The following is a 22,954-nucleotide window of genomic DNA, read 5'->3' as shown; positions in this document are numbered from 1 at the left end:
GGCAAATTTCTCGCTGTATTGAAGACCCATTGGTGGCCTTCGGCTAAGTTCTGCTCGGGTTGTTGTTTCTTTGACACATTCCCCGTTTCCATTCTCAATTCTATTTGTCTTCAGTTTACTGATTTCAACATGTTCAAGTAACTGCTTTGATATGGTTAAAATTGACTTCTATTTAGTGCATTTCCTGCCTGATTTTGATTTTGTCTTCTATTAATTTGATTCTTCAATTAACTCGATGCATGCATTATATAATTACTTTGTTACATTTCTACTGGTTTTTTTTATATTTGCTGCTAAATACACAGTGCTGAAATTTGCATATGTGGTTTGTTTACTTGTACAATTCAGTTTTGTTAGATAGATAGTTTATTCTCATAAAACCATGCAAGTACAAAGGTTACAGAGAAGTTAAAAAATAGTATACATAAAAATAAAAAATGCTTTAAAAATGCATAAAATTCTAAATTTCGGATGAGATAACATATAAAAGAATATATATATAGACTTGTATAGTCAAATGTAAAAGCTAAAATTGTATAAAGAAATACTTTCTATAAGTATGTTAAATAAATTATGGTTGTTCATAACACATTTGATTGAACGCTTGATCGTTGATTGCATAAGGTACAGTGCCAAATTGTCATAAAGGTTAGTTTTATAAGATAGGTCGACAGCGATTAAAAGTATCAAATTTAAGATGACTCTAAGGATGTGTTGGATCATGGTACACACATTTTCCTTCTCAAAAGACATCTGAGATAGGTGTTGCAATTGTTCTTTAACGAACATAAGAGTAGGACAGTCACCTAACACGGACCATTTCGACCGAACAGTGGCTATGTAATTATACATCCCGCAAAACCAAATAGAGAAAAGAAGGAATTTTATAGAATGTAAACTGCACACTCTACATATGCGTCTAAATAATATTAGGTTACATTATCTTCAAAAACTCACTCTACATATGCGTCTAAGTAATATTAGGTTACATTATCTTCAAAAACTCAATTTGACGGATATCTTATGCAAAGAAGGATATGCCTACCCTTACTACCCTCCGGTTTTGTTAGGTGTGCGTTCATACTTGTTTCGGTAATTTTTCTTTGTTCGTTTATGTTTTTTTGTTTTTTGCCCTTCTTTTTTTAAAATTTGCATTATGCCAGTTTTTCAACATGGTTTATATACTATCATCTAAAAGGAAAACCAAGAAAAAAACATGTATTGTAATATTTTATTCTATTTTCAAGGATATGATAAAATAAAGGACGTAGGAATCATATACTGGTCAATAAAAGAAACAATACACAACGTGAGATATTAGTATTGTTTGCCACATAACAAATAATTTTATAGTTTGCTAGCTATAACAATTTTTATTTTTAAGCGATTTACGAAAATATGGTATTTTTTTTTTAATAAAATGTGTAAACTCAAAAGATGTACAAGAAGACAGGGCAGTTAAAAGTCCCTATACGAAATGACATATCTTTCTGTCAGATATCTGTTGTCAAAATAGTGGAATTGTATGCGACTGTCATACAAATGAGAGGATTAGCTAGCTCAAAAGTACGTTTATTCGACCATAATCTACATATTGAAATGCCTGTACCAAGTCAGGAATATGACATTTGTTTTCCTTTCATTAGAAGTGTTTGAGCTTTTGATTTTGACATTTAATAAAGGTCTTCTCGTTTTGAACTTCCCTTGAAGTTCGGTATTTTTGTTATTTTTCTGTTTAGACCTTCTTTCGACGCAAATACAGCTTCACACATTCGACACATCAACCCTTCAATGATCCGTTACTTAACTTGCGATATTCGAGGTTGTCTTTCTTGAACGTTTACTACAGAATTCAGAATTTCGTAAAAAGTCACTTAGCGATTTGCTCAGATTTTCACAATTGATTTGTCAGTCAAAATATCATCATCATGTATTCATGAGACTGCCATACAGCGTCTTTTAGGCGCATATCTGACAGCATCATACCTTCATATGACTTTAGAATAGCAGTATACCACTGTTGCCTTTCTCTGTGCATTTTCTATACACTTTTCGTATCCATTGCATCCATTACTGGCCATTTTTAAAGGTATCGAAATAGCAAAATGTTTCCTACTCTCTTGGACTTCAACATTTGTTTTCATAGTGAAACTAAGACATGAGATCAAGTAACAAAATACCAATGTGAAAACAAAATTTCGTCGTCACAACATCCTTAAATCATGTATACAGCCTATTCATAATGGCGAACACAAATATCATCTGGCCTTATGAATGTTTTAAATGAAATGTGATATGATTATCAAAATATACTCAATATAACATAGTTTTAAGATACAAATTAAAAAGTGATGTTCGTTATTATTGTTTCAACAAATATACAATAATTCCTCTAAAATTTGTCATGTGTAATCAAAACTGATCCGACACAGCTACTTATTATGCTTCCTAGTTTATAATTATCTACAATTCTCCTTCATACAACAGTCCTGCAATGATAAAACATGTTTGAATAATTGTAATTTGTTTGAATAATCACTTTGCGTCTGTTTATGTACAGGATTAAAATGACAATTTTCATTGATATATTCTTTGTATACCTAGAGATAACAGTACACAACTACGTCTTACATTTCTACACTCTCTGTAATGATAATGCACAAAAGTACACAGTAACGATGAAACAATTACGAGTATGATGAGGTTTTTTTATTGCCATAGGACAATGCTTACTATAAAATTGAATTGACTATCGATATATAGCACGATACTATCAGCAATCATTGCACTATTATAAGCATACCAGATACACAGGTTGCTATAACAAAAGCATGATAAGCGATGTCTTCAGCAATAATTGCTCTTTTTATAACTAGCTTACCTGATCATTTGCTGATAAACAAACCATAAGAAATCAAGCTATTCTTCCACCTATTATGGATCCTAACAACCCTTGCTTACCTGATGTAAAAACGTCCTCAATCAAGCAATGTTTCTAGCAGTTATGGTTTCAATAAAAAATGACTTACCTGATATACAAGTTGTTATAAGACCACCTATGATTCCCTAAATCATTGCAATTATTTTGTCTCTTTCCAAATATACACACCGCAATAAAGCAAGCCATGTTTCATTCGATCATTGATCTTATTACTATTACCTTATATACAAGTCTTTCTAAATCAAGCGGTATTTTCATCCATTATGGCATCATCAAGATCTGCATATCTGATATACAAAGTGATACAACGCAAGCAATGTTTCCAGCGATCATTGCTCTCGTAGACACTACTTACTTTATACAATTTGTCATAAAGCAAGCGATGTTTCCATAAATCATTTGTCTTATAAAGTCTAGCTTGCTGATATAAAAACTGCTACTTAGCAAAAGTTTTCTACGATCATTTGTCTTATTGTTACAAACTTACCTGATATACAAGCCGTCATAAAGCAAGCAATGTTTCCAGCTATCATTGCTCTAATAATAACTTTTGAGAGATCACTTCTTCTTGAAGGAGCCATCGCACCTAACGCACCAAGCTGTATTCCAATCGATGATATATTTGAAAATCCACACAAAGCATATGTTGAAATGACGACAGATCTATCCTACAAAACGTTAACAATTTACACTCTAACATAATGAAGGATATTTCATGTTCACACTTTCATTTTTTTCTTAATAATTTGAAACTTTAGAGTGTTCTTAGTTTCTATGGAATTGGTTGAATATTTTGTTTGCAACTTGATAATGTTAAGTTGTAGCGAGTAGTCATTCTTTTTTTTACATCAGCTGTAGAGCCACTGTTTGTCGATACTAGTAGGTTGTCAATGGTCATGTTGCAGAATTGTAATTTACCCTTAAGGAAAAGTCATAGTCTATAAGAGTTGAGTGTTTGATTTTGTCAGGTATTAATGACTGCCCTCTTGAATTTACCTTTATTAATGCTTGTTTATACATTTTATTCATGTGACATACCTGTAATATACCCTTGTCCAAAGTAATATTCATGTGATCATACACAATATCTTTATCTTGATAATGCCAAGTTGCATTGTAATCCGTGAAATTCATTCCCTCATACCATGTTAGATTATTTCTGTTGCTTATATATTTTGACAGTGCTGTATATGCAACGAACTCGTTTATGAATGTTTTGATACCAATCAGTTCAGCTACCCTTCCACAATCGACTGTTTCAACACCCATTAGGTATGCCAACGGATAGAACACATACGAACAAATGTACTGAAAATATATGAATTTATAAAGCCATTATAGGGACAACATTAGACAAAAAAGATTTATACAAATAAAAATATCAGCCGATTTATCAGATATATACAGTTAGCCACGTCCACTTGTATTTTTGTCCATCTGATGAGTTAAGTCTTTTTCAACTGATTTTTATAGTTCGTTCTTATGTTGTACTGTTATACCACTGTCCCAGGTTAGGGGGAGGGTTGGGATCCCGCTAACATGTTTAACCCCGCCACATTATTTATGTATGTGCCTGTCCCAAGTCAGGAGTCTGTAATTCAGTGGTTGTCTTTTGTTTATGTGTTACACATTTGTTTTTCGTTCATTTTTATTACATAAATAAGGCCGTTAGTTTTCTCGTTTGAATTGTTTTACATTGTCTTATCGGGGCCTTTTATAGCTGACTATGCGGTATGGGCGTTGCTCATTGTTGAAGGCCGTACGGTGACCTATAGTTGTTAATGTCTGTGTAATTTTGGTCTTTTGTAGATAGTTGTCTCATTGGCAATCATACCACATCTTCTCTTTTTATATATTCAGTACTATTCTACCGAAAATACAAATAATGCAATAAAATATCACAAGCGTAGATATACCTGTAAAGAATATGACAACAAATGAACAGAAAATTAACATTCTTTGGTTAAGCAACTATATTTCATCGGGAACAAGTATCAAAGCAAATCAAACAGTAGTCAAATAAATGTAGTAAGTATAAGTAAACAACAGAACATATTAAAATGTCACAATAGTTTCACCTACATACACGGTCACTCCCTTATAAAAAGTACAAGTTATCTGGGTTTTCGAATACAAATCCCATAAAACATAACAACGCAGCTCTTTTGTTTCGTTTGATCCTAAGTAAACGACCTAGTCTGAAAAACCTGTATATCAAAATTAAATCTAGAAATACCTGAAATGTCAAATACTCATGACCGGGAGGCTTCATGCCAGCTCTTTCTCCGAACCATTTCAATGTGGCATTAACAAATCCAAGTAGAGAAACAAATGCTATAAGATTTACAGCAACATTAGCCACTAACTTAATTGAATTAGATGCTCCTTGTGATGCAGCCTCAATAACATTTCTTTCGGTTCTACAACGAGAAACCTTATATTAATTTTTATGCACTGGTGCCTATGAACCACTCACATCTTTTAGTTAAAGAATCAACACACACATACTTACATGTCACCAAAACATATCAACAGGATTCTTGGTCTGATTTCTATATATATTATTGAAACTATTGATCTATATACCTTTAGATGTGCACTATAAACGTTTATTCAGAAGACACAATTAGAAAATTTGGTGTAATCAAATTTTTATTATAGGTTCTTTTCAAACTGGTATTAGGGGTGTTCTTGAATTGAACTTGCAGAGAAAGTCTTACTGTGACTATGCAGAGAAGAACATCAATATATTTGCTGTTCTTTTGTTTTATTTTTATCAAGTTTTTTTTTGTATTATGAATGTGTTAATAACGTTCTATCTATACTACTTAAATGATAGTATAAGACATTAGTTCAATAACATCTTAATGGATTTATATGATCCAAAAATCGGTAAACTCCTATTGTCTCTATTTTGATGAGATACCCCTTTTCCATCTGGTACACATCTTCACTCGTCGCCCGAGTTTCTTCTGTTTCAGGCCAAAATAATTTGGCCATTGCCAAAGCAGCAGGAGCTGACATTACTGAAGCAGACAGTAAATGGTTTGCCGGTACCTGAAATATAGTTTATAGATATATGTGGCATAGAATAAATGATTTCCTGGCATTTTAAGTATAGATTAGGCACAACTGAAGACACAAGGTAATGGTTTAGAGGCATCTGAAGTATAGATTACAAATGACTGACAACATATAGTCAATGGTTTGCAGGCATCATCAATACATATTGATGGCCTAATTAATTGGTGTACTAAAATAGTTGCTAAAATTAACATGCAATTGTATTACGTACATTTTATTGGCAAAAGTTTACATTCAAGAAGTTACGACGATGCTGCTACAATGTCTTTAAAACAAATTTCCCTTATATTTTTATCATCACATCCTTTGATATAAAATTGTTTCATAAAAGCATTATTTTTGTTATCAAATTTATTCCGTACCCCATATATGATGTAAGCGGCCATGACACTTCCAGCTATTGTAGCAAATCCACCTGTACATACAGCATGGATCTCTGATACGGTTAGCTTCTCAAAGAACGGTCTGATCATTAACGGTGCTTCTGTCTGTTCAATAAGAAAATGCGTAATAGTTATCAGGCATATATAGTTATCAAAGGTATCAGGATTATAATTTAATATACATCAAGGTCAATCAGAACTGTTACATGTTTTATCCCTGACAGCACTGCTCTCTTGCATTTGAATAATTCCTATCTCAATTTCTCCTCAATGCTTTCGTTCTTTTCAGTGTTATATGTTTGTAATGCCTCAGTTTTCATCTTATAAATGTCTTGTCTATTATTTGTCTGGTTAAACCGTGTTTTCACTTCACACTTTCAAACTGTGGCAAGTTTTAAGGTAAGGTTAGAGAATTTAGATGTACTAAATTTGGTAATGTTTTAGTGTTAGACGACTGATATTTGTATTATGTCTTATCTAGTTATAGGTTATAACACAGGTGTCACTAGCAGATTACTGTTTATGACGTCTTTAATTAATTTTAAAATAAATCTGTTGGATGTATATTGATTGATATTTTGATATGGGGCAGCAGGAGTTATCTCTTAGTTGCATTTACTTTTGAACTAGTTTTCTGTAACTACGAACAATCTTAGATAGGTACTTTGTGTCTCTTGTATTTTTGGCTTTTTAGTTTCAATTTTGTGGTTCTTGGTGGGTCGAGCCCTTTCCAACTGATTTGTACAGTTTGCTCATATGTTGTGCTGTTAACCAACTGTAACATGTTCCAGGGGAGGGTTAAGCGCTCGTAAACAGATTACGTCGTCACATTCTGAATGCACATGTCCCAAGTCGGGAGCGTGTTATTCAAGGAATCGTTGGTTGCCGTCTGTAATATTCGTTTTTCGTGTTTTTTTTGTCATAAGTTTAGCTGTTGATAATTCTATTTGAATTGATTAACACTTTTAAGCCAACTATACAGTTGTTTTTTTACGTTCATGAAGGCAATAAGGTGATCTGTGATTTCGTCCACATTTTCGTTTCCTTACTTTACAATTAATAAGAAAGTTGGACCGGCCAAAGTACTCAAATATTGTGTTGAGTAAGTGTGACATTTACCCATACATGTGCAAGAACCTTTATACTTTACCGCAGTTTATTTTGGCCATCAGTTTACATCAGTTTTAGATGCTCCTTATATAATTATAGTATTTTTGCAATATTAGTTTGTTAACTTACTGAGCTTTTTGTTTTTGTTTCCATGGAAACTTTCCAATATCTTTTTTTTTATATAAATCGTATGATTCATAGCCTATATAGTCAAATGCGTTTTGTTTAAATATACTTTTTCATTTTTTCGGTCTTTTGGAAAATGTTGTTTGTGCTGTTTTTAGACCCCTCTACAACGAAATCTGTTTTACATGCACATTTATACAAATTGCGGTTTTTATCCAACGCAATCATAGGTTTGAACGTAGTTTTCAATTTAGACTCGTATATATATATATATAACTCGTCTAAACATCACCCAACAATGTTAGATCTGTAAATTTGCTTTCGCAAATTTTTGGTTCTTCCCTCGCCGGGATATATATATATATATATATATATATATATATATATACAACTCGTCTAAACATCAACCTAACAATGTTAGATCTGTAAATTTGCTTTCGCAAATTTTTGGTTCTTCCCTCGTCGGGATTCGAACCCATGCTACTGTGATATCGTGACACCAAATCGCCTGCACTGCAGCCGTCCCGCTAGACCACACGACCACCTGGGTTCTCAAAAAAAGAGCTTTCGCTGACCATGTGTTACCTTTCCTCGTCAGTTTTAATCTAGCGGCGTACTACAGTACATGATATATAAGGCATGAAGATGTTATTGTTACAGATCAGCTAAATTATCTATAGTAATATATATATATATATATATATATAACGACACATACCTGTCCTAAAAATATATTTCCAGCTGCATTCAAAGATTCAGCAGGAGACGTTCCAAGAACTGTAGCTAATCCCTTTGCAATGTTCCGAATGATAAACTGCATAGCCCCAAGGTAATACAAGATAGACACAGCCGTACTGAAGAATACAATTACTGGTAATACCTTTAGGAAATTAAAGATAGATATTACATAATATAACAATAGCCATTTCAGCAGGCAATTTATTTCAGTCCATTTTATTAAATACTTGATATTCAACCAACTGCGGCAGCCACTCGTCATTGAGTTTATTTAGTTATATCATAATGTTTTGTGTATTTTTGTACTCATGATCGCTAGGTTGGAGTAATAAATAAAATCATACAAGATAACAAACGAAAACCACTGAACAACAGGTTCTCTCTCAACTTAGGACAGGTGCAAAACATGTCTAGTATTCGTATCTTCGCGCACAATTAACTAAAAACAAAAGTGTGTTACATATGGTAACATCACTATCAAAAAATGCTTTCAAAACCGTTAAGCTATTTTACACCACTGTCCCGGGTACGGAGAGGGTTAGTCACTTCAAACAATTTTAACCAAACCACATTCTGTAAGTCCCTATCCCAAGTCAGAAGCCTTTTATTCAGTAGTTGAAGTTTGTTGCTGTATATAATAAAATTTTGTCTTTCATTATTTTGTACATAAATGAGGCCGTTATTTTTGTCGTTTGAATTGTTTTAAATTTGTTATTTCTGCGCCTTTTATAGCTGACTATGCAGATTTGGATTTGCTCATTGTTGTAGGCCATACAATGACGTATAACTATATTGTACTCGTCAACAATGAGCAAAACACATACCGCATATTCAGCTAGAAAAGGCCCCGAAAGAAGATTCTGTGTCATTTGGCCTCTTAGGAAATCATACCACATCCATGTTTACATTTGGTAAAAACTAAAATCACAAAAATACTGAACTTAGAGGAAAATCAATTCGGAAAGTCCATAATCACATGGCAAAATCAAATAACAAAATGAATCATTAGACTATATAAGTCTTATTTGAAATAAGCTTTCTTCATATTTATTATACTCATATAAACATTGTAGAAAGAATTTAATATCACTAATTGAATTGAAGAAATCAGATAAGTATCACTAAGTTCTGTAATTCCTTTTCCAATCCAATAATATTAATGAAGATAATCCTCAAACTATTTAATTAAACAATACTCACTTTCATTGCAAAGAAATGGTCTGTAAATTTATCTCCAAAGACAAATATTGCTCCTTCATCTGAATACTGTAGGAACTCCAATACTCTATCACCTAACCACTGGAAGATTTCATATCCAATTCCCCACCGCAAAATAATCAGGGCAAATATAAACTGTAACATTATACCCCAAAATACTGGTTGCCAATTTACCTATAAAAAACAGAAAGCTATTCATAATATTATGTTAAAACAGAAGCTTTAGTGTTTCCCTCTCTCTCTCTCTCTCTCTCTCTCTCTCTCTCTCTCTCTCTCTATTTATATATATATATTTATATCTGTTGTGTTTCAGTTATGATAAAAGTTAACTCCCCATTATATTTATATATGGTAACACCCGGGCATCGAAAACTTTGTCGAGCCTAGGTGGACGAGTGGTCTAGCGAGCCGAACAAAGTGCAAGGCGATTTGGTGCCACAATAACTCAGTTTCATGAGTTTGAATCCCTAAATCAATTTGTAAGATCCATTTCAGCTGATTTGTAATTTTCGACCGTCATGCCTTATATATCGTGTACTGTGTTACGTTGCATTATAAAGTTTAAAAAAACTAACGAGGAAAGGTAACACATTCTTTTAAACATTTTGTTCAGCCTAGGTGGTCGAGTGGTCTAGCGTGCCGTGCATAGTGCAAGTCGATTGTGTGCCACGATATCTCAGTAGCATGCGTAAGAATCCCGGCAAGGGAAGAACAACAATTTGATTCCTCAAATTTACGGATTTAAAAATGGTTGGTTGTTTTTCAGACATATATGTGTTTACCTCTAAGTGCTTACATTGAAAAGAATCATCCCTTCTCTCTCTCTCTCTCTCTCTCTCTGTTTGTTTGTATAACACCTACCCGAGCAGGATTGTGTGAACATACGAAGGTGAAGAGAACTAACACTGCCATCCCACCAAGTGATATCAAATTCCTTGGCGTTTTGAAACCGATTTCAGCTATAATGTATGCAATTGCAAAAATAATGAGTCCTCCTGCGACAGATCTGTGGGTCCTAAAATAATACACCCAAATTAGCAGATAGATGTATTGATTTAACAGAATATTATAACTATGACAAAATTCGCGATCCTATGTTAATTGTCAGTGTTCAATTACCTTTACAGCAAATCTAAATAAACTGAATATTTTAAACAAAACTTCGTTTTTTTAACCGATTTTGCATATTTTTCTATTTCTTATGTTGCCGACGCGTGTTATTTCAGCAGACCAGTGGGTTAGATGTTCTTTAATTATACGATTATACTAAAACTAACTTAAATGTTATAACACCTCCTTTATAATTGACCTGACAGAGTTTTTGGTTATCCTGCTTTCATTTTTCAATTTTATGCTGTCAAATGTTTGATATTTTTGGATTTCTAAAAGATTGGTTTCGAGCGTAAATGACGAAAAAAAGTTTTCTTAAAATGTTTCAGTATTCTTTCAAACTTTTCAATGTTTTAAATCATCTTAAAACAAAATATATTCTGAAAAGGAATACATGTTTACCCGGATACGTGTCATCATGCCTCCATCTCATTTTAAAGATGGTCTATGGCACTCCACTTGTATTTTTGTCCATCTGATGAGTTAGGCCTTTTTCAACTGATTTTTATAGTTCATTCTTATGTTGTACTGTTGTACCACTTGCCCAGGTTAGTGGAGGGTTGGGATCCCGCTTACATGTTTAACCCCGCCACATTATGTATGTATGTGCCTGTCCCAAGTCAGGAGACTGTTATTCAGTGATTGTCGTTTGTTTATGTGTTACATATTTGTTTTTCGTTCATTTTTTAAAAATAAATAAGGCCGTTAGATTTCTGGTTTGAATTGATTCACATTGTCATTTCGGGGCCTTTTATAGCTGACTATGCAGTATGGGCTTTGGTAATTGTTGAAGGCCGTACGGTGACCTATAGTTGATAATTTCTGTGTAATTTTGGTCTCTTTAGGAGAGTTGTCTCATTGGCAGTTATACCTTATCTTCTTTTTTTTATACTTACTATTATTCTTAGCTGTCATATACTTCTTGATTAAAGTGTTATATTAAATAAAATGAGCCACTATTTTGAACCTAAAACTCATTACAAAATGTTTACCATGCAGAAATTCTTTTCCAGTGGCGAAGACGAGGATTACAACTTTTTGCGGGAAACTTCGACATGATTGCTAAAGATACCATGAATATAAGCACTAGAATTGTTCCAATCAAAAGACGATATGCTGGTTCCGTGCCGAATTCATATAACATTGCTTCCACTAGGTACCAGCAGTACAAAGCAAACGCAATAACTCCAATGATAATCCATATAACACGGCTATTTTTGTCAAAGAAATTAGAAATGCCTGATTGTGTTACTTCAATTACTTTGTTAAATCCAGAAGGTTCGATTGAACCATAGTCAGGTGGAGGAATTGGTGCTCCATTCTTCTGTTATAAATAAAAACACATATGTTTTTACAGAGAAATAATTTTCTTCTCTAAACAATCTGTTGCGAAAGTAACTCTTAAGAACATTGTACCAAAAATTGTCAAAATGATGATGTTTCAGATAAATCCTAAACGAATATTTTCTATATTACTGCAACTCAGGTTCTACCTAATAATATATAGCAATGAAGTCATGAAGTCGCCCAGGTAATCAATTGCTTTGAAACATTTCCCTGGGACATGAAAAGTCGAGGGCAAGGATACTTTATATGAACCAGTTCATCAAAAATGAGTTAAAGCAAAAAAACTTATCGGTTCTTGGAGTGTTTTTGCCATACAAGCTATGTTATGTTTTAATCTTGTTTTAATATACTTAGCATGCCTATTGTGGGTAGTGTTACATGTATTATATATGTATTCTCATGCGATTTTGTGTTTTAATCTGCTTTTGATGTATTGAGCTTGTCTATTATGGTAGTGTTATTACATATGTGGTATAAAGCGATGTTGTGTTCTGATAAGGTTTTGCTGTATATGTCTTGCCTATGGTGGATCATGTTGTTACATATGTGTTCTAATGTGATGTTATGTTTTGATCTGGTTTTGATATATTGAGATTGTCTTTCGTTTGTTGTGTTATTTGTATGCCCGATTTCCTATTATTGTGTGCTTTTTATGATACACATATTACACATTTATTGACAGATTTTGATACAGTTATTTTAACACTTGAATATGCCTACTGTCTTCAAATTGCATTGTAGTAAAAAGAGAAACAAAATATCTTCTGAGGAAAATGTTTAATAAGATAACAAGTCTTGACGGTATATCTGTGCATCTATAACTATCAAGTTTTAGATATAGCCAACCTTTTCTACTGGAAGTCCGTCTTCATCGTATTCGAAAGCTCTGTTTTCATGGTGCCGTTTAAATGTATCCATTTTAGAAACACTCTCAAGAGTCACTTTACTTTCCATCTGTTAGTACTGTACAATTAACAGGTGATAGTAAACACTGAAAAAGATACAACAGAAGTTAAGATGCTAGTGTTCATGAAAAAAATAACTTCTTTGTTGACATTAATCATACTAGTACTTATAAGTTGACTGTTCGCAAAACTTACAACTATTCAAAATACTTAGGAATTTCTAACCCAAGAATAGGTAACCATAACTGTATATTTGGCAAAACTGTTAGAAATTTTGGGTCCTCAATGCTCTTCAACTACGTACTTTGTTTGGCCCTCTATACTTTTTTATATGAGCGTCACTGATCGTTTTTCTGTAGGTTTCTGGCGTACAAAATATTGACCCCGATATCTATAATCAGTTTGTTTCATCATTCTTTCATCAATCCAATACTTATTTCACAATCCTATAGCTTACTTAAGAAAAGAGGACACGAGTTTTTGTTGTGTTTTCAAATCTGTAAAAAGTAAAGTATAGAATACAAAGGAAGATATGCTGAGGCAATGAAAAGAAAAATAGATATCATGCATTTTCTATCGTAAACCATGTATTATTCAGCTTTTGGATATTTCAAAATTTACTAAAACGTTGTTCTGCCAGACGAGTTGTACAATATGAGTATGATATATATTCTTAGGTTCACAAGTTCATGTACTATTATAGTTGAGTTATAAGTATTAATAGTTTTACGTCAACAAGTTCATGTCCTATTATAGTTGAGTTATAAGTATTAATAGTTTTACGTCAACAAGTTCATGTACTATTATAGTTAAGTTAGTGTGGGTAAAATTATCAAAGGTACCAGGATTATAATTTAGTACGTCAGACGCGCGTTTCGTCTTCTTAAGACTCATCAGTGACGCTAATATCAAAATATTTATAAAGCCAAACAAGTACAAAGTTGAAGAGCATTGAGGATCCAAAATTCCAAAAAGTTGTGCTAAATCCGGCTACGGTAATCTATGCCTGGAATTAGAAATCCTTAGTTTTTCGAAACATTCAGAGTTTTGTAAACAGGAAATGTTTAAAAATGACCACATTATTGATATTCATGTCACTACCGAAGTGATGCCTACTGGGCTGGTTATATCCTCCGGGACGAAACGTCCACCAGCAGTGGCATAGACCCAGTGGTGTGAATAGTTATCAAAGGTACCAAGATTATAATTTAGTATGCAAGACGCGCGGTTTCGTCTACTTAAGACTCATCAGTGACGCTAATATCAAAATATTTATAAAGCCAAACAAGTACAAAGTTGAAGAGCATTGAGGATCCAAAATTCCAAAAAGCTGTGCTAAATCCGGCTACGGGAATCTATGCCTGGAATTAGAAATCCTTAGTTTTTCGAAACATTCAGAGTTTTGTAAACAGGAAAACAGGAAATTTTTAAAAATGACCACATTATTGATATTCATGTCACTACCGAAGTGATGCCTACTGGGCTGGTGATATCCTCCGGGGCGAAACGTCCACCAGCAGTGGCATCGACCCAGTGGTGTGAATAGTTATCAAAGGTACCAAGATTATAATTTAGTATGCAAGACGCGCGGTTTCGTCTACTTAAGACTCATCAGTGACGCTAATATCAAAATATTTATAAAGCCAAACAAGTACAAAGTTGAAGAGCATTGAGGATCCAAAATTCCATAAAATTGTACCAAATACTGCCAAGGTAATCTATGCCTGGAATTAGAAAATCCTTAGTTTTTCGAAACATTCAGAGCTTTGTAAACATGAAATTTATAAAAATGACCACATTATTGATATTCATGTCAAAACCGAAGTGTTGACTACTGGGCTGGTGATACCCTCGGGGACGAAACGTCCACCAGCAGTGGCACCGACCCAGTGGTGTAAATAGTTATCAAAGGTACCAGGATTATAATTTAGTACGCCAGACGCGCGTTTCATCTACTTAAGACTCATCAGTGACGCTAATATCAAAATATCTATAAAGCCAAAAGTACAAAAATTCGGTCTATCTACCTGTTGATATATAAATTTAAGTTCATGTTTGTTATACTTCATTCTATAAATATTTACATTTTCGTATCACAGTTATCGTGATTTATGTATGCTATATACCTGGTTGTTCTAATTACACATCAGATAAACATCAGGTCCAGAGAGCAATGTGTCATCTATTGTACACAGTTTATTATAAAGTAAATAGTCATGAAAATTGAAACCTTGGAATTAAACATAAATAGGTTCCAGACATTTGTGCTTTTTTGTAAAATTGTTTGTTTTAAGATTGTAACACAGTGATGACTGCTGTACCCATATTTTGACAATTTTATTCATTATGACTGTTCTGCTCACGCATCGTTGTAAATATAACGGAATTTAATGAGACTGTCGTACAAGTGAGAGGTTTGGCGCTAAAAAACCAGGTTCATTCAACCATTTTCTACATTTGAAAATGCATGTACCAAGTCAGGAATATACCAGTTGTTGTCCATTCGATTGATGTGTTTTGTCATTTGATTTTACCATATGATTAGGGACTTTCCGATTGAATTTTTCTCGGAGTTCAGTATTTTTGAGATTTAACCTTTTTCATCTTTATTCAACTAATTTCTTCGTTAAATAATTTTTTTTTTTTTTAAATGTTTTTTTGGTAAAGCGTTTGGAAAGGTGCTCAATATATTTGACAATTTATGTTACTATGTAAACATAACGGACAGATTTGCTTTTCATTTGAGTAAATGTTGAAACGTTGAAACCATACAAATCTGATATTACTTTAAAGGTCAAATGCACCGGTTTTGTAGATTTTTTAAAACACCCTAATTGAATTCAGTTTTAACTGATAAACGACTTATTTTACTGATAAATATATCAATTAATCTTTTTATCTATTATTTGCTTTGAGAAAGTATAACAGCACTCATTACACAGTATATTGTTATCAACATCAATTTCTTTTTATAAACATAAATTGAATATAATTTAATAGTATTTCATTGGTTATTCGGCTAATAAAATCAGAATAAAGTGAAATAAAATCAAAACAATTTAATAATTGTAAATAAAAAACAAATAAAGAAATAAGACAACACCCATTCAAACTAACTAGATTAACGCCCATCCAACCGCCTTCTTTACAAATACACGACATTCAGTAAAATGTTAGAACTGCTGTCACCATCTCTTACGATGCTTTCTTAGATTTGAAATTCTTATGATGACAGAGACCTAGTCTGGTTTAAATTTGCGACACAGTTTATAAACCGAGTCTGGTTCTTAAAAGTATCATAAGACTCAACATATAATATTAATCAAAGCTGTCTTAAGATATTTCTACTTATGGTGCTCTTTAAGCCTATCATAAGTGAACATATTATTGTTTAACCTCTCAAATCGGTATACTACTGTTGCCTTTATTTTTTTAACTCATATTTTATTAATTTTGTATAAGCATTGTGTAATATATCAAATTCATTCGATCAGTGTATGTTCACTTGTGTTAATTTGTCTTTTGTTGAGTAAAGACATTTCTTGATATTGTATAGTGTGTCTTTCTATGTTGTGATGTTACACTTTTGTTTTTAATAAGGGTAAAGGAATGAACCTATTAAAACGTTTAAACCCGCTGCATTTGTTTGCACTTGTCCCAAGTCAGGAATCTGATGTTCAGTAGTTGACGTGTGTTGATGTGGTTAATAAGTGTTTCTCGTTTCACGTTTTTGATATAGATTACACCGTTGGTTTTCCTTTTTGAAGGGTTTTACCCTTTTCATTTTTGGGGTCCTTTATAGCTTGCTTTTCGGTGTGAGTCAAAGCTCTGTGTTGAATAACATACTTTGACATATAATTGTCTACTTATCTACTTTTACAAATTGTGACTTGGATGGAGAGTTGTCTGATTGGCACTCATACCACATCTTTTTATATCTATATATTTTTTATTTGATTTTAAATAATGATAAAAAAAAAGATAGTATTACCATTATTTTTTACGCGTATTTTGTCTTCATTATACTAAGCATGAAATTATTTACATGTCTACAAAGGAATTTAATTCTGAGTTATAATTAGTTTAAAATTTAAACATAGCTGGTATAAGGAATAATACAAACAACTCACAAGTGACAACAATCGCTCTATTTTATTATCACAAACTGGACTGTGATAAGCTATCTGTATTTTGATCACACATTATTTTTCGCCGTACTAATGCATTATTTTTTCATTACTGATAATTTACCGGGTTTGTAATAACGTGAGGAACACGACAGGTGCCACATGTGAAGCAAAATTTGTTTACCCTTCCGGAGCACCTGAGATCCCGCCAGTATTTGGTAGGAGTCGTGTTGCTTAGTCTTTAGTTTTCTATATGTTGTGTCATGTGTACTATTATTTGTTTGTTTGTCTTTTACATTTTTAGCCATGGCGCTGTCAGTTTATTTTGGATCTATGAGTTTGACTGTCCCTCTGGTATGTTTCGCCCCTCTTTTATTACATTTTATGATCTATAACAAACATTGAACTGAAAATGACAATCATTCATCCTTTTAATATTTTGATATGTTTGTCTTTAAACATTGAAAGATTCAAAAGCAAATATATGTTTATGAGTACACGTACTTACATTGTAACTGTTGGAAGAAGCGAAGTAAAATGTATCACTTAACGGACCAATCTCAAATTATTCATAGTCACACAAGTCATATTCCGATCTTAGTAACGTATTATAATTTGGCAACAGAATAGAGACAGTTTTGTATCATTACTGTCTTTTTAACATCCTGGAGAAGGAAAACTTATAAACATTACTTTGAAAAAGAAGTCGTACATACAAAACATTAACATTCAAGGTAATTTTAATCTCTAACAAGTCACTTTATCATTTGTATTTATTCATTTTGTGATAATGAATTTCAATTAAAAAGGAAGGTACGCGACAATACAAATAACGTTGAGATTACAAATCTTGAACAAGACAGTCCATATATGAATAGTGATAAAAACTGTTCATGATAATATGTGTTAAAAAAATACTGTACCAAATTGTCCAAGTCACCAACAAAAATCTCGACAGGGGAAAAAACTTCATGATGGAAGAATGACATATGTGCTAGATATATAACATGTCTTTGGCCCCTTTCTAGAAGCCACTCTTGATTGTAAATTTGAAACTGCTAAGTTCAGATTTTCGTGGCATGTTTTACTTTTACAAAATGCTATCAAAGTAGCAGGGATCTTTGTATTGTCTGTACACATTGTGAAAAGCTGTAGCTGCTGCATCACTGTTTTTCATCAGTCTAGTTAATGGGTATGTAGTCTTTAATAAATTGATCTGAACTAGGGACGATTTAGATCTCGACGTATGGTATAAGCATATAACTATCTGAACTCATGCCAATTCAGACATTGACGTCGGGTATGACACTTGTCAATCACCATAATCCCTTGCTTATTTAAACATGCATATTCATACATTGTACACCTTATTACAAAATTATTCTAATTTCCTGTGTACATTATTTTATTTGGCGGTATATTGTCCAAGGTTATGGTTGTCTTTCTGATATTGCTTTACATCTACTCCCCTGATTTATTAATTTTGTAGTTACGTTGTGTCATATATAAGATTTATTCATTCAGTGTATGTTCACTTGTTTTTGTTAATATGTCTTTTGGTTGTGTTTTGTCATTTCAATTGATAGTTTATAATGTGTCTTTCTATGTTGGAGGTTGTCGATTGTTGGTGTGGTTCATACGTGTTTCTCGTTTTTCGTTTTTATAATGATTATACCGTTGGTTTTCCTGTTTGAATGGTTTTACACTAGTCATATTTCGGGCACTTTATATCTTGCTGTTCGCGGTGAGTTAAGGCTTCAAGTTGAAGGCTGTACTTGATCTACAATGATTTACTTTTACAAATTGTGACTTGGATGGAGTGTTGTCTCATTGGCACTCATTCCACATCTTCTTATATCTACATATGATATTAACACTAGTTTATGACTTTGTAAACTCTGTCAGATTTATATATTGAAGTATGATACTGACACTTGCCTATAACTATATCAACCGAAACCTATTTAGACATTAACGTATGTTATTTCAAATCGGATAAGAATAAGCAATTCTTATTGGATAATAAGGGGTCACAAAACATTCTTTATTTTTGCCAACCACTTTCTCAACCGAAACCTATTTAGACATTAACGCCTAAACTATATGACGTAGGCAGATTAAGACATGGACTTATGATACTTACACTTGCCTGTCTTTATCTAAAGCTCGCCGATTAAAACATTGGTCTGGTATTTAAATATTTTGATATGAGCGTCACTGATGAGTCTTATGCAGACGAAACGTGCGTCTGGCGCACTAAATTATAATACAGGTACCTTTGATAAATATTAACACCACTGGGTCGATGCCACTGCTGGTGGACGTTTCGTCCCCGAGGATATCACAAGCCCAGTAGTCAACACTTCGGTGTTGGCATGAATATCAATAATGTGGTCATTTTTAAAAATTTCCTGTTTGCAAAACTTTGAATTTTTCGAAAAACTAAAGACTTTCTTATCCCAGGAATAGATTACAATAGCCGTATTTGGCACAATTTATTGGAATTTTGGATCCTCAATGCTCTTTTAACTTTGTGCTTGTTTGGCTTTATAAATATTTTGATATGAGCGTCACTGGTGACTCTTATGTACACGAAACGTGCGTCTGGCGTACTAAATTATAATACTGGTACCTTTGATAACTATTTACAATCATCTATCATTATCTGAACTCTAACCATTTAGACATTGAAATATGTTATGAACACTTGCCCAAACTATTTGAACTCTAGCCAATTTAGACACTGACATATGATATGAGCATTTGTCTATCACTAAAAGTCGTATATTGACATAATCGCGTGTACAGTCCGTTTTGGGTTGCAATGTTGACAAGTGGTTGCCGTACTGAGCCCTAAATATTTTACCAAGAAGCAATTGCCTTACATCAACTTTACGAACTTTGAACATAATGCATTACAGCTAAATGAAGACCAAACCTTCCATCTTTTTCTTGCCATGATACATAGTAGTGTTATCGTTACGTAGTTTTATTAAAGTCTTGTTGACAGAGATTTACATTTCACTGACTTCAATGGTATTTTATTTTTTTGATTTTCTAGGGTGAAACTTCCTTTACCACAGATGAATGTGTACATTATGTAAATATGATCTTAATGTTCAGCAACGATATTTACATTGCATATTCATGAACTTCAAGATAATTTTGACATTATGTCTGGGACAACTGTCATGGCATACATACAAAGTTCGTCACATTCATAATATACGTTAAGACTGTCTCTCGTATTTTGCAATACAGTAAATGTTTTATCTAGATTATAATATACAAAGTTATGATGTATTTAACAGATGAAACATTATGGTACCATCATTATCATACATTAAAGTTGAAGTTTCTTAACTGTATATACTATTTCAAAGGTAAACAACGAAAATTATGATATCCTTTATTACTAATTTTTTTCAGGAGAAACTGTGTTATCGTAAACTAGGAAACGATCAGATTTTGCTTTTTAAACCAAGTTGCCTTGTTTTGATATGATCATATTCAACGAAAGTTCTTTCGAAAACTAATATATGATTAAAGTATTTTAAGAGATAACACAGTGTTTTAAGTATTAACTTAGGAAAAAAGAAAAATACATCATTATAACTGGAAATAATAATGTTATCGTTATATGTGTGTAAGATTTCAAATACATATGTATATTTCATGTTTAACCTTATTGCTTACTCAACTATCTATTTGCCGATCAGACTAATAAATTATGAAAATAGCAGAAATAAGTGAAATTAAATCAAAGTTTAGGTATTATACAAATAATGTGATACATAAATTCATTTTTGGTTGAATTGTCGGAAGAACAATAAATAAATTAAAGTGTAGATAATGCAAAACCACGAATAAGTGACTTATTAATCAAGCATTTCCATATACTAACTAAATGATCACGAAATAAATCTCAATTTCAGTAGATGTTAGAAATAACATATAGTAAAAAAACAAAGGTAAGTATTACATTCAGAACAACGTACCATTGAAACGTTTTTATATAAACATAAGAGATTTTTACCAAATATTATACAGTTTGTACTTACCCTTTACTAGACCGGAGTTGACAGAGTCCGTCTATACATGTACATTGTACATACATTCCAAGAGGGTTTAGGAATGTAACGTCGTAAAGCTTATAGTTTGGGTACGATAGATAAAGAAAGGTTAATCGATTTCAGATTTCTTTTAGTTAATGGTATCTTGATGTCTGAAATACCCAGAATCAAGTTAACCATGTAGTAGCGAGTATTTGTTGTGACTGTACAAGGTTTCAAGCTGTTAAAACAATGCTTCAATCAAAAATGAACGAGAAGCACACCTAGCACTCAAACTTATTAATCATTTTATTTAAAGACCTGTTTATATTCTAGTTACAGAAGAATGTTACGTAACACTATCGGATAACAAACTATATAAAGGAGATAGTAATCGTACAATGGTCAAGACAAGACAATTTATTCGTTTAAACTACTTTAAACACATTGGTACAAAAAATTTTCAAACAAAGTAGTCAACATAAATAGCGCGCATGACAAGATAAGAATGTTAAAATTACTATACAAGATTATTTACAATAGATTGATTGATTGTTGGTTGCTTAACGTCCAGTGGCAAATATAAGACTTTCATAGGATACACACCAAGTTTACCGTATACCATAAATCAGTTTGTACCAACATGACATTACTATAACAACCAGTATCCAACTAGCATTTTTGTTTATAAATGTAACCAAATCAGGTTTGTAATTATTTCGTGAATATCTAAAAAAACTTAAAATTATTCAAAATTTGTGATAACTAATTTTCTTTGTCGTGAACATTTCATCATCAAACCAATCCTTTACCATACGCAATTTAATGTAGACTTTCATAGGATACACACCAAGTTTGCCGTATACTATGAAGTTATCAACACAATCCAAATGAAAATAAACGTTTTGACATAGACGTACTTTAGAAAAATAATCTTTTTACTATTTACAATAATTCACAATAAGATTTAAAAAAGTTTACAGTAATCACTAACTGTATTTAAAGAGGCACTAGCTACGAGATATATAAAAAATCTAAAGTTTGATTTTTTTCTGTTTAATCAATAATGAAAGTGAAATAGTGAAATAACAATTCGCTTTTTGCAGCCAAAAATGTTCAATTTTGTCAAATTACGCTAAGAAACATTGATAATTAGTTATTCACTTGCAAGTGAATGAGTCGACCTCTTTAAATACGTATTCATGTGAAGATTGACAACGCATGCATTGTACGTGTACTGGCTATTTAAAGAAAAAGAATGTCAACAATGAAAGTGAAACTACGGTAAATCATTTGATTACTAATTCGATGCACATAAATTCATTCTTATACGGTTAAAAACAATGAGAAACATCTGTTTTTTAATCTATAAAATAAAATCAAACAGACCTATAAAAATCCATTGCACGTGTTGGTTTAATCTATTCATATCTTTATTTATGTTTACATCGCTTATATGGTCATCTGAGGTCAAATCGATATTTAATTAGATGGCGTCTGAAATAAAATACACACGAAACGATCCTACACATTATCTACCCCATGCTCTTTAAACTGTTTATTTTAGACTTTTGATAGTTTGGATAAATGTTTTACATTGTTATAAATCAAACATGAGAATTTGAGTCAAATCGGTGACCATGAATTTGACAACTAGTGCCCCTTTAATTGTGACTGAAGAGCTATATTTGAGACGGTAAACAGAACTGTATTGTTAGCATTAAATAAAGCAAAAAGTTTCATTAATTAATCAGATACATAGCTTAGTCCAATAACATCGTACAATGGTAAAAAAAGATTCTAAATCACTCAG

General features: G+C 32.4%; 1 protein-coding gene across 2 annotated transcripts; it reads right to left on the bottom strand.

Moving 5' to 3' along the window:
* Window positions 1-1,213: 1,213 nt before the first annotated feature.
* LOC143065359 (solute carrier family 28 member 3-like) lies at window positions 1,214-21,325 on the bottom strand. 2 transcript variants are annotated; one of them, XM_076238890.1, is made up of 12 exons: window positions 21,151-21,325; window positions 12,904-13,048; window positions 11,703-12,034; window positions 10,462-10,615; window positions 9,583-9,774; window positions 8,363-8,524; window positions 6,388-6,513; window positions 5,868-5,998; window positions 5,178-5,361; window positions 3,980-4,249; window positions 3,429-3,609; window positions 1,214-2,489 (listed from the first exon to the last, which is right to left on the bottom strand). In XM_076238890.1, the coding sequence occupies exons 2-12, from the start codon at window positions 13,009-13,011 to the stop codon at window positions 2,464-2,466; spliced, it is 1,866 nt and encodes a 621-aa protein (XP_076095005.1). In that variant the 5' UTR covers window positions 13,012-13,048; window positions 21,151-21,325; the 3' UTR covers window positions 1,214-2,463. The 2 variants fall into 2 exon arrangements, with proteins under 2 accessions (XP_076095005.1, XP_076095006.1); XM_076238891.1 differs by lacking the exon at window positions 21,151-21,325 and adding an exon at window positions 17,598-17,760.
* Between the last annotated feature and the right edge of the window lie 1,629 nt (window positions 21,326-22,954).

Source organism: Mytilus galloprovincialis, chromosome 2 (assembly GCF_965363235.1).
Source record: "Mytilus galloprovincialis chromosome 2, xbMytGall1.hap1.1, whole genome shotgun sequence".
Taxonomy (NCBI): domain Eukaryota; kingdom Metazoa; phylum Mollusca; class Bivalvia; order Mytilida; family Mytilidae; genus Mytilus; species Mytilus galloprovincialis.
The sequence above is the reverse complement of the archived record's forward strand: the minus strand, read 5'-3'. Positions and strand labels throughout refer to the sequence as shown.

Coding starts and splice junctions, on each gene's coding strand:
- LOC143065359 (XM_076238890.1), bottom strand. CDS start 13,011: ATGGAAAGTAAAGTGACTCTTGAGAGTGTTTCTAAAATGGATACATTT. Junction 9,775..10,461: donor GTTCACACAATCCTGCTCGG/GTAGGTGTTATA, acceptor TGTTTTTTATAG/GTAAATTGGCAACCAGTATT. Junction 8,525..9,582: donor ACCATTTCTTTGCAATGAAA/GTGAGTATTGTT, acceptor AATTTCCTAAAG/GTATTACCAGTAATTGTATT.